Source organism: Saccopteryx bilineata, chromosome 2 (assembly GCF_036850765.1).
Source record: "Saccopteryx bilineata isolate mSacBil1 chromosome 2, mSacBil1_pri_phased_curated, whole genome shotgun sequence".
Taxonomy (NCBI): Eukaryota; Metazoa; Chordata; class Mammalia; order Chiroptera; family Emballonuridae; genus Saccopteryx; species Saccopteryx bilineata.
Genome location: NC_089491.1, coordinates 360,500,293 through 360,512,638, shown reverse-complemented (window position 1 = coordinate 360,512,638; position 12,346 = coordinate 360,500,293). Strand labels below are relative to the sequence as shown.

At 45.7% G+C, this 12,346-nt stretch overlaps 2 protein-coding genes across 2 annotated transcripts in view; one reads left to right on the top strand and one right to left on the bottom strand.

Annotated features, from left to right (window-relative positions):
* The window catches only part of SERPINF2 (serpin family F member 2), a 222,795-nt gene that overhangs the window by 149,713 nt on the left and 60,736 nt on the right, over window positions 1-12,346 (top strand). The window lies entirely within an intron of this gene.
* PRPF8 (pre-mRNA processing factor 8) overlaps window positions 1-12,346 on the bottom strand; it is a 34,705-nt gene that overhangs the window by 13,161 nt on the left and 9,198 nt on the right. The window contains exons 15-24 of the mRNA XM_066263068.1: window positions 11,904-12,100; window positions 11,573-11,779; window positions 11,285-11,448; window positions 10,829-10,955; window positions 10,518-10,710; window positions 10,060-10,247; window positions 9,679-9,917; window positions 9,310-9,456; window positions 8,919-9,129; window positions 8,261-8,377 (exon numbers count right to left, since the gene is read on the bottom strand). Of these exons, the coding sequence (XP_066119165.1) occupies window positions 8,261-8,377; window positions 8,919-9,129; window positions 9,310-9,456; window positions 9,679-9,917; window positions 10,060-10,247; window positions 10,518-10,710; window positions 10,829-10,955; window positions 11,285-11,448; window positions 11,573-11,779; window positions 11,904-12,100 (1,790 nt within the window). The remainder of the gene's footprint in view (window positions 1-8,260; window positions 8,378-8,918; window positions 9,130-9,309; window positions 9,457-9,678; window positions 9,918-10,059; window positions 10,248-10,517; window positions 10,711-10,828; window positions 10,956-11,284; window positions 11,449-11,572; window positions 11,780-11,903; window positions 12,101-12,346) is intronic.

Below are 12,346 nucleotides of genomic sequence, written 5' to 3'. Positions count from 1 at the left end.
TCCCTCAGGCGCTAGAGTGGCTCTGGTCGCAATATGGCGATGCCCAGGATGGGCAGAGCATCGCCCCCTGGTGGGCAGAGCGTCGCCCCTGGTGGGCGTGCCGGGTGAATCCCGGTGGGGCGCATGCGGGAGTCTGTCTGACTGTCTCTCCCCGTTTCCAGCTTCAGAAAAATACAAAAAAAAAAAAAAAAGTACTATGTGATATTATGATGGACATCTATCACCAGACATTTATCCAAACCCACAGACTACCTATGACTAAGAGTGATGGATTTTGGATGATTATGATGTGTCAATGTAGGTTTATCCTTAGTAGAAATATACCATTCTTTTTTTTTTTTTTTTGCACCTTTCTGAAGCTGGAAACGGGGAGAGACAGCCAGACAGACTCCCGCATGCGCCCGACCGGGATCCACCCGGCACGCCCACCAGGGGAGACGCTCTGCCCACCAGGGGGCGATGCTCTGCCCCTCCGGGGCGTAGCTCTGTCGCGACCAGAGCCACTCTAGCGCCTGGGGCAGAGGCCAAGGAGCCATCCCCAGCGCCCGGGCCATCCTTGCTCCAATGGAGCCTCAGCTGCGGGAGGGGAAGAGAGAGACAGAGAGGAAGGAGGGTGGGGTGGGGTGGAGAAGCAAATGGGCGCTTCTCCTATGTGCCCTGGCCGGGAATCGAACCCGGGTCCCCCGCACGCCAGGCCGACACTCTACCGCTGAGCCAACTGGCCAGGGCCAGAAATATACCATTCTGTTGAATGATGTTAATAACAGAGGAGGAGCCTGACCAGGCGGTGGCGCAGTGGATAGAGCGTCGGACTGGGATGCGGAAGGACTGAGATTCGAGATCCCAAGTTCGCCAGCTGGAGCGCGGGCTCATCTGGTTTGAGCAAAGCTCACCAGCTTGGACCCAAGGTCGCTGGCTCGAGCAAGGGGTTACTCAGTCTGCTGAAGGCCCCTGGTCAAGGCACATATGAGAAAGCAATCAATGAACAACTAAGGAGTCCCAATGAAAAACTGATAATTGATGCTTCTCATCTCTCTCCGTTCCTGTCTGTCCTTATCTATCCCTCTCTCTGTAAAAATAAAATAAATAAATAAAATATTAATGAAAAAAATTAAATAATACCTGACCAAAAATAAATTAAAAAAAATAATAACAGAGGAGGATATGCATGTTTGGGGGCAGGGAGTATATGAGAAATCTCTGTGCCTTCCTCTCAATTTTATTATAAATCTAAAATTGCTCTAAATAAATAAAGTCTTTGAAAATAAATAAATAATGTCAGAAGAAAACAAAGAAGGACAGAGAAATACATCTCCTGCCAAGCAAAGATGTTCTCTTGAGGTCTCTCCCACTTGACATGTGTAAAGGGGTTCCCCGGTGAGAAGGACAGAATGTCTGCTGTTTTTTCTTTTTAATTTATTAATTTGAGTAAGAAAGGAAAGGAGAAAAACATCAATTTGTTGTTCAACTTATTTATGTATTCACTGGTTGATTCTTGTATGTGACCTGAGCAGGATCGAACCCACAACCTTGGTATATCGGGATGATGTTTTATCCAACTGAGCTATCCAGCCAGGGCCCAGAATGTCTGCTGTTTGTGGGAAAGCAGGGTACTAAGCAGAAAGGTAGCCTTAGAGCAATTCATAAGGTGAAGCTAAGCAGCTGTACCATTGAAGTCAGATAACCTAACAAGATGCCACTCTATTTTCTTCTGTTATTCCTAGCCCTTATCAAAGTCTGTTTAAACATCCCAGACTTGCCGTGGCCCGGTAGCTCAGTTGGTTAGAACATCATCCCGACATGCCAAAGTTGCGGGTTGGATCCCTGGTCAGGGCACATATAAGAATCAATCAATAAATGTATGGATGGGTGGAACAACAAATTGATGTTTCTCTCTCTCTCTCTTTCTAAAAATTAATGAATAAAATACATACATACAGCCTGACCAGGCAGTGGCACAGTGGATAAGAGCGTCAGACTGGGATGAAGAGGTCACCGGCTTAAGCATGAGCTCATTGGTTTGAGCAAGACTCACCAGTTTGAGTCCAAGGTCGCTGGCTTGAGCAAGGGGTCACTCGGTCTGCTGTAGTCCCCAGGTCAAGGCATATATGAGAAAGCAATCAATAAACAACTATGGTGCCGCAACGAAGAATTGATGCTTCTCATCTCTCTCCCTTCCTGTTTGTCTGTCCCTATCTGTCCCTCTCTCTGTCTCTGTCACAAAAAACAAAAAAACAAACAAGAGAACATATATACATACACACATAAATAAGTACGCTAGCCTTATTTCTTTTTTTTTCTTTCTTTTTTTTACAGGGACAGAGAGAGAGTCAGAGAGAGGGATAGACAGGGACAAACAGACAGGAATGGAGAGAGATGAGAAGCATCAATCATCAGTTTTTCGTTGGGAGACCTTAGTTGTTCATTGATTGCTTTCTCATATGTGCCCTGTCCGTGGGCCTTCAGCAGACTGAGTAACCCCTTGCTTGAGCCAGCGACCTTGGGTCTTTGAGCTTTGCTCAAACCAGATGAGCCCATACTCAAACTGGTGACCTCGGGGTCTCGAACCTGGGTCCTCCACATCCCAGTCCGACACTCTATCCACCGCGCCACCGCCTGGTCAGGCCCTAGACTTATTTCATAGCTACTAGCCCTGAAGAGTCCTGTCTCTAAGCTTGGGCTAATGTACCACATATACCTAGAGCAAGAATGGTGGGAGATGAGAAAGATGTGAAAATGCAGGGATGTTCAGGTAGATGCACATTGCCGGTTTTGAAGCTACAAGAAGGGGGTCAAAAACCAAGCAATGTGGGTAGCCTGGAAAAGGCAAGGACACAGATTCTCACTTAGACCCTCCAGAATGTAACCAACCCAGCAGACAACTTCATTTAAGACCTGTGAGACCGCCTGACCAGGCGGTGGCGCAGTGGATAGAGCGTCCGACTGGGATGCAGAGGACCCAGGTTCGAGACCCCAAGGTAGCCAGCTTGAGCACGGGCTCATCTGGCTTGAGCAAAAGCTCACCAGCTTCAACCCAAGGTCGCTGGCTTGAGCAAGGGGTTACTCAGTCTGCTGAAGACCCACGGTCAAGGCACATATAAGAAAGCAATCAATGAACAACTAAGGTGTTGCAATGTGCAACGAAAAACTAATGATTGATGCTTCTCATCTCTCCGTTCCTGTCTGTCTATCCCTCTCTCTGACTCTCTCTGTCTCTGTAAAGAAAGAAAGAAAGAAAAACATATAAAAAAAATGAATGTTAAGACCTGTGAGACCAGTATCAGAGATTTAACCTGCAGAACAAAACCCTTCTGCCTAGACAAATGGTTTGATGGTTTATTACAGTTGCTTCTCAAAAGACTAATCTACTCAATAGAAAGCATTAATAGACATCGAAGCAACAAAGGTCACTTTTCTGCAAAACTGCTTTCATTATGCTGTCCCTGAAGATAAAACACAGTTAATTTAAAATTGCAAACAAACAAACAAACAAAAAAACCCCCAAACAGTTGGGAGTACATCGTGGTAGTGGCAGCAATGACTCTAAGAGTCCAAGGGGGAAGAAAAATTTAGAGGACAAGAATAAGGCCACCCTCACCTCTAGCCCAACTGGATATTTCCTTTCTATTATCAACCCTTGAAGATTAAGAAATTTTATTATAAGAGCTGCTTTACCTTGGCCTTGACCAGTTTGCTCAGTGGATAGAACATCAGTCCGACATTCAGATGTTCCAAATTCGATCCCCAGTCAGGGCACACATGAGAAGTAACCATCTGCTTCTCTTTCCCTCCCTCTCCCCATCTCTCTCTCTTCAAGGGTTGGCCACAGGCGCTGAGGATAGCTCAGTTGATTTGAGCATTGGCCCCAGACAGGGGTTACTGGGTGGACCCTGTCAGAGAGTATGCAGGAGTCTAACTTCCCTCCTTGCACTTAAAAACAAAAAAACGGAACTGCTTCACCTTACCACACCTCAGGAATAAATCCCCATATTCTAGCTGCTCATAATTCTGACCCTGTAATTAATGAGAGCAAATATTTATTAAGCAATTCATCAAGTAATATAGCTTACTATATAATTATTTAATTCTCACAAAAGCCCTCTGACTAGGTAGTATGCCAGTACACCTATTTTATGGATGAAGGAACTGAAGCCCAAAGTCCCAACTACATAGTAAAGCGATGGCGCTGTGATCTGAACCCAATTTGACTCCAGAAGCTGTGCTTCTAACCATTATACTACACTCCTCTCTAACCTCTGACATTCTCCATTACTCAGGCTCTTACCTCTCATACATCTATTCCCTTGATCCCTACATTTTTTTCTAAGGCCACTGGCCTCTTCTGCTTTCTTCCTTCTCACCCCTCCCATATTCCAGGATTCCAATAGGGGCAGCACTCTTAATTCCCCTGCATCCAATCTGTTACCACTCCACAAGAGCCCTCCAGCAAAACCCCAGTCCTAAATCACTACTATAATCTACCCACTTTCTCCATCCCACACTGAGTAGCTGAGCGTTTCTGGTAAGAACTCACACTAACAGCTGTCTTCATTTTCTTGAAACCCACTCAGGCTGTCAGCATTCAAACAATCCTATCATATCCCTAACATTGTGCTTAAAAGTCTGAAACCCTGTACCCCTCATTCCAGCCCAGGAAAAGCTGAAAAGGTCAAGACTTGTTATCAATTTCCACTAAACTTATCTACATTCACATCTAATCTATCCAAACCTCTTTTCTATTAGGTTCAGAGGATGTTTCCCTCTGCTTATTTTTCCCACCATCCCTACACAATTCCTCCAGAACACTGCTCCATCATTTAACACACTTCTGTTGCACTCTTAATTGCTACGGGCTCCTTCCTGATGAAAACATACCCAAGTCATTTCCATGTAAAAAAACCTGCCTTGACTTATTTCTTCCTCTAGGTGGCATCTAATATCCTTCCTCCTCACTCCAGTTCTGGCAAATCCAGTCTTTGCTGTCTCCACTCTCTCATTTCCCATAAAGCCTCACCCACTGCACTCTGGCTTCTATCCCTATTTCTGAAACAGCTCTTGCTAAGGTCACCAATGACGTCCAGACTGCCAAATCCAATGGATAGTTTTCAGATCTTATCTAGCTGACTCTTAGGCAACTGCAACTGTTAGGTGGCCACCCATTCACGATGGCCTTGGCTCTCATGACCCAGCACTCCCTCAGTCTGACCACAGTGCTGTTCAGTGTTCCCAACTTATCCCCCTGTTCTTCTCACTCCTTATGTTTTCCCTGAATAATCTTGCTCACTCTTGAGCTTTCAACCATCTTCTTTATGCTGATAGACTCCTAAAACTACATCTTCAACCAAGATATCTTCTTCAAGCTTCAAATTGTAAAATACCTGCAACTGCATATTATATAAGAACCTATAAGTTACCTGACTGTTCTTTCTCACCTCATTTCTCTTCTTGAAGCTTCAAACTCATTGTATTTTTCATCAAATCTAAGAGACCATCAAAATAAAAGGCACCACTAAGGGGGAAAAATATACACACACACACATATATGTATCATAAAAGTAAAGAAATATATAAATACCTGTTGGATACCTCTATCTGGATGTTCTTGGAAACCTCAAACTTTTAATATCCTATACTAAATTCATTTCTCCCCTAAATCTGTTCTTCTTCCAATTGGTGACACCAATATCCACCTCATCACCCATACCAAAAACTGAATGTTATTTGGACTTCTTCCTTTCCCTCTGGCATCCCACCAAAATGAAGCTCTGCTGATTTTACCTGCTAACTTCTTATCAAGTCAGTTCCCCTACCTTGACCTCTCCTTTCACTAATTTTATCTGGACTTTGGCAGCTATCTCTAAATCTTATCTCACATCTTATTCCACGCAGTGAACCACCTGACACATAAATCTGAAAAAGTCACTCCCGTGCTTAAAACCCTTACAGAACTCTCAATGAAGCCAAATCTGGCCCGCACTTATCTGTCCAGCCTCTACCTGCTAACAGTTCAAACTTTACAATTTTACTCCAGTGAATTCTACTTTGTATAGCCCCCCATGTAACACACTAGTCACTTCTCCATACTTCTGGCCGAAGGAATGCCATCCCTCACTGCCTCATCACATGCCATTTCCTTCAGGAAGCCTTTCCTCTCCTCCCAGGGTGGGCTAGTCATTAACTTGAGTGTTCTCACTGATTCCCAAATAATACATCAGCTTTGTGAAAGTCCTCCTGACTATGTATCTGTGCCTCCAACTAGGTAAATAAGCTCAACGAAGGCAGAGACTCTATCTTAAATGTAGTGCATCCATAATGCCTTGATGCAGTAGTTATCAACAAGCACCAGTGGAATGAATGAGATACATAATTCCTGTTACTGACCTTCAGAGGGATTAACCAACCTAAAAAATAAACTTTGTTCTTGCACTATGTTCCAAAAAAATATATCATGAGGAATTTTAGGCAAAGAATATTAAGACAAAACGTATTCTGTCTGGCCTGTGGTGGCAGAGTGGATAAAGTGTCAACCTAGAATGCTGAGGTCAATGGTTTGAAACCCTGGGCCTGCCTGGTCAAGGCACCAAAAAGCAATCAATGACCAACTAAAGCGAAGCAACTATGAGTTGATACTTCTCACTCCTCCCTTTTCTCTGTAAAATCAATAAATAAAATCTTAAAAAAAAAGATAAAATGTATCCTCAAAAGAAGCATCACTAAAGAATTTAAGTATTCTTTACATGTGCTGCACATTGTATATTTCACATGGTCAAAGTGAAAGAAAAATGCGCCTGACCAGGCGGTGGCGCAGTGGATGGAGCATCAGACTGGGATGCTGAAGGACCCAGGTTCGAGACCCCGAGGTCACCTGGGGGCTCATCTGGTTTGAGCGAAAGCTCACCAGCTTGGACCCAAGGTCGCTGGCTCGAGCAAAGAGTCACTCGGTCTGCTGAAGGCCCGCAGTCAAGGCACGTATGAGAAAGCAATCAATGAACAATTAAGGTGTCACAATGCACAACGAAAAGCTGATGATTGATGCTTCTCATCTCTCCGTTCCTATCTGTCTATCCCTCTCTCTGCCTTCTCTCTGTCCCTGTAAAAGAAAAAAAAGTGAAAGAAAAATTCTACAGCTAAGTTAGTATTTTAAGAGAAACCAGGATAAAGTACCTTTTTTTAATTCATTGAGGTACTTTATTTCTATGTATTACATTCCTAGAAAAAGAATCCCCAGATTTTCCAATCTTTGTGTCTTGCTTCTTTGTGGACCATGATGCCAGTGAAGACTGTTAGTAAAATGAGACCAGACTGACAGGTAGATGCAAATTATTTTGCCATATTTCTAGTTCTCTGAGTTGCATAGAAAATCTAAAGCTGACCACACACCTGTTTAACCTTCCTGTAAAGTTCAGTTTTCCCAGCTCGGTGATCATCAGTGTAACACTGCCTCATCATCGCAGTTAGAAACTGGACAATGACTCTAGAGTACAGCCTATAAGAACCTGATGTTTCCCTCTTCTTATGGCACCACTGATGCTCTTGAGAGCCTCAGCCAGGTCACTCATGTACACCATTATAATAGCAAGGAAAAACAGTGGCAAGGGCAAGATGACTTTCTAAACTTTGCAAAAACTTAAGTATACAACACAGCCAACAAATCCTCAGATTATTCTTTTTCAATTCCAGCTGCCTTTAGCTGGGCCTTGGGAAGCAACCGAAGGGAAAGTAAATACTGAGCTAGTTATACTTGCTTTTCAACATGCACATTACATTACTGTTTAAAAGCTAAATTATATGACTTGATTAACTAGTCCTTGGAAAGATGTAAATCCAATTTCTACCCTTGCCTTAAGAGTCTTCACAACCACACAGAAGTAGGCTGTAGAATTTCTTTTATTACACTTTTTTAAATTTTATTTGATTTTATTCATTTTTTTTTAGAGAGGGGGGGAGAGAAAGAGGGGTGGAACAGGAAGCATCAACTCCCATATGTGCCTTGACCACACAAGGGCAGGGTTTTGAACTGGCAACCTCAGTGTTCCAGGTTGACGCGTTATCTACTGCGCCACCACAGGTCAGGGGGCTGTAGAATTTCTCAGAACGTAACTGAGTTGATTGGACACTCTAAGCTGCTACACCATAACGCATGGAGACTGGTGCAGTGGACAACACTGGGAAGAAACGAGAGTAAACCAGGGCAAGAGCTGAAAGGGATATGACATGGACACAGGACATGAGGGAAGCCGGGGCTCATTGTCTAACATACCTTGGTGAAGGTGGTGGAGCCAGAAGCCATCAAAATTTGACGCACGCGGTTGTGGAAGCGCTGCATTGACTCATCATCCACACGCAGAAAACACTGGGCAGTGCGCTCCTTAGTAACCTAAACCACAAGGTGAAGGTTAACTTGTCTCTGGTACTGAAACAGGAGCAAGAAACAACTCTAACCAACACTATGCCCTGCCCATCCAATGAAGCTCACTTGACCAATAATGAAAAATTGAGGCCTGGCCGGCTAGCTCAGTGGTCAAGTGTCAATCCGGCAAGTGCATGTTCCAGTTTTGATTCCTGGTCAGGGCACACAGAAGCGACCACCTGCTTTTCCTCCCCTCCCCTTCCCCTCCCACAGCCATGGCTGGACTAATTTGAACATGTTGGCCCCAGGCACTGAGGATGGCTCTGTAGAGCCTCTGCCTCAGATGCTAAAAATAGTTTGGTTGCGAGCTTGGGCCCTAGATGGGTGGAGCATCAGCCCCAGACAAGGGTTGCAGGGTGGATCCTGGTTGGGGTGCAAGTGAGAGTCTGTCTACCTCCCTCCTCTCTTTTAAAAAAATAAAATAAGCTGTATGAGTATTCCTCACCCCCATTTACCCCAGCAGTACAGGAGTGGCAATGCTATGTCTAGCCCCCTCCCCAGGTTATACCTCATTCTGTAGGTTCCAGACCCCATCCTTGTGGGTGAATTCCTCATAGCTGGTGCGGCACTTAGGCAGGATACGGCACTCAAAGCCACACATGTTGAATAGCAGGTTGGGATTATCCTTACTGTACACAGACACGAAGCTGTTCTCCCACTGAACTGTAGTCACTGACCGTGGCAGACGGTTCTTGATGTCCCAGAACACGGCCCGACCCCTGCACACAGAAAATATAAGGTCACATCAGTCTCCTGAAGGAAACTTCTCTTCAAAGGCCAAACTGATGATACCCTAAAAGAGTATCCACCCAGGACAAAACCTCATAAATTCCCCTAATTGTTCTCTGAATGCCTCAGGCTGATGTTTATCAACTCCCATGGCCCCCACTTAGACTCACAAGTTGACATCATGTTTCATGAGGCGCATGCGGGCATCGCGGGGCCAGCACTTCTTGTTGTTATAGCCAACGATGTTTTCGTTGTTGGGGTCAGGGTGCTCTGTCAGGTAACGCTGGATCAGGTCTCGAGCCTCATCTGCTGTGAACCTACATCAAGCAAGGTACATTGTTGAGGCCCCAATACACTAGGACCTCATGAGACCTACAGGTGGCTAGATGGGGCCCACTTTAAACCCTTACCCTACTCACAGGACTTTATTTCATTTTGGATTCCCAACTCAGCAGAAAGTCAACTCATGTACAAGAGACACTTCCAATGCCCAGGCATATGCCTCAATGCTCTGTAAGGGTAAGAATCCAAGTTCTCACCTGAAGAAAATATGGATGCGATCGATGTATCTGCAGAAGAGACGAATTGGGTGGGCAGCCTCAGTGGCTATGTCCTGAAAACTGAGAAAGTCATTTGGCATCTGAGGGGGCCCAGCCATCTCACTGGCCCGGTGTAATCCCAACACAAGCAAATCCATCACCAGGCCATAGTACTGCACAATGAATGAGGCAAACTGCAGGCCTCTGATGATCCCATATGAATTTGTATGGTTCATGTCCTACACAAAGAGAGAAAGAAAACTCTCAAGTCCTAACCCACAGCCACGGCCCAGGCTTCTCCAAGGCCAATCCTCTTTTATCCTCCCCTCAGCAGAACCTAACTCAGTGGGCCAGAACCCCCAGCCCCTAACTCCTTGTTACCTTATAATTAATGACGACGTTGTTCTTGGCTGTCATGTAGTCAGCTATATTGTGGTCTACAATGAGTCGCAGCAGCCTATTAAGCAGGGTCAAGTCAATCTTTTCATACATCTTCTCAAAGCGTGACTCCAGCATGACATTGCACTCACCCTCACTTGTCTCCCACACATCCTGCAGGTTATTGATGCCTAAGGAACAAGACAGGTCTCCAGCAGATGAGAAACTCCCTTTCAGGACCAGCGCCTACAGCAGCTATCACATTGCATAACCCATAGCACTAACCACTCTATGCATGCCTCTGGATTGCTAGGAGTGTCAGCCCTGTTCAGTTGAACATCAACACTTATTTCCTAGGCACCATATAGCAAGAGAGTAAACAAATTAAGCTGCCGAATAAGAATTGTGATGTAGAACTCACTTCCCTTCCCTTCTTCAGGGGTGATCCTGGAAAAGCTTACCTTGGCACCACTTATACACAAGCAGAGGAGGTGGTTCTGTGTCAGCAGGCTTGATCCAGGGTGGGAAGAGGCGGCGCTTGTCAGCTTCATACCACAGGTACTGGTCCAGGTAGGCATCAGTTATCTTCTCCAGTGGCTCCACATCATACACTGGCACCAGGTGGCTATAGAGATCCATGAACTCAATGCCCACCTGTGGGAAAGGGAAGCTGGCTCACACCAATCCACCTATCACCTGAGGCAACCCGCCAGCCTAGGTGCCATAAATGAACAGCAGAGCCAATATAAAATTTGGAGGGCATTTCACTCACTTCTTTAAAAGCTCTCTGTGTGAGGAGGTGACGCTTGATGCGGGACAATGCCTCATGGGGGTTGTCATAGGCTTGCTCGATCAACCCTAACTCTTCCCTCTGAGACTGGTTTAACCGAGACTTCACGCTGACAAGGCAACAGGAAAGTGAATGAGAAAACCAAGAGGAAACCAAACCAAGAAAGCACTGAGGCTAAACCTTTCTCTGGACTGACAAAAGTGCCATTCTCTGCCTGACCTGTGGTGGCGCAGTGGATAAAGTGTCGACCTGAAACGCTGAGGTCGCCGGTTCAAAACCCTGGGCTTGCCTGTTCAAGGCACATATGGGAGTTGATACTTCCTGTTCCTCCCCTCCCTCTTTCCCCCCCTTCTCTAAAATGAATAAATAAAACCTTAAAAAAAAAGTGCCATTCTCCCCATCACCTTACCACAGGAACCTATTTACTCCACTCCTCACCTGTAAGCTTCCTTGAGCCGCTCCAAGGCCAAGATGAGCAACTTGGTATCATGTTTATAGGAAAGTGGGGGGAATGGGATGGGTGAGAACCTACGGCTTTCCAACCAATGTACAGTGGTGGTATACACTGCCACCGCTTCCTCTGCTGTGATGTAAGGCCCATCCTGCAAAGTGGATATAATACTTAGGCTCCCGTTACAGTCAATTTCTCCAGCATAAGGCATGAGCCCAACTGTACAGTCTACCCTCTACCGACCCCCACATCCAGCCCAGCCTACTCTGACCAACCTTCAGGTAGTTGTGCTGCCGCTCCTGTTCTGCCTTCAGGTAGAGCCGGGTAAGGCGGCCCAGATTCTTTTTGCAAACAGTCTTGTCCACCGTGGCCCCACGGCGGATCCGTTCTCGGTTGTAGTGGGCAGTGTTGGTCCACCAGTCAGCCTTGGCCTTCACATATCGAAGGATCATATTCTCTATGGGTGTTGGCAGTCCAGGGACCTGCAAGTATAAAAGGCACAATGAAAGTCATGTAACAACATGGACCTCAAAGAGTGTCCAAGAGTGGTAACTGTAACCCCAGGAAGATGATTTCCATGTCTCTCAGAATTTTGGAGATATGCACCTTCCAGGGAATGTTGGCCTTCCAGCAGCGCCAGGCTTCACTGAGGTGCTGCAGAATTGTACGGGCCTTGTTCTGTTTAATCCCCTCAGGCATCATGTCCAGAATGTCATGCATCACAGCTGCCCGAAGCTCAAGGTCAAAGTGTGACTCCACTCGCTGCTTTGTTACGGTCTTTGCCACCCCCTTTGAGTGTCGGCCTAGAAGTGAAGTGATCAAAGAGTCACTGCTTTTTTTTTTCTTCTTTACAGAGACAGAAAGATAGCTAGGGACAGACAGACAAGAACGGAGGTAGATGAGAAGCATCAATCATCAGTTTTATGTTGCAACACCTTAGTTGTTCATTGATTGCTTTCTCATATGTGCCTTGACCGCGGGCCTTCAGCAGACCGAGTAACTCCTTGCTTGAGCCAGCGACCTTGGGTCCAAGCTGGTGGGCTTTTGCT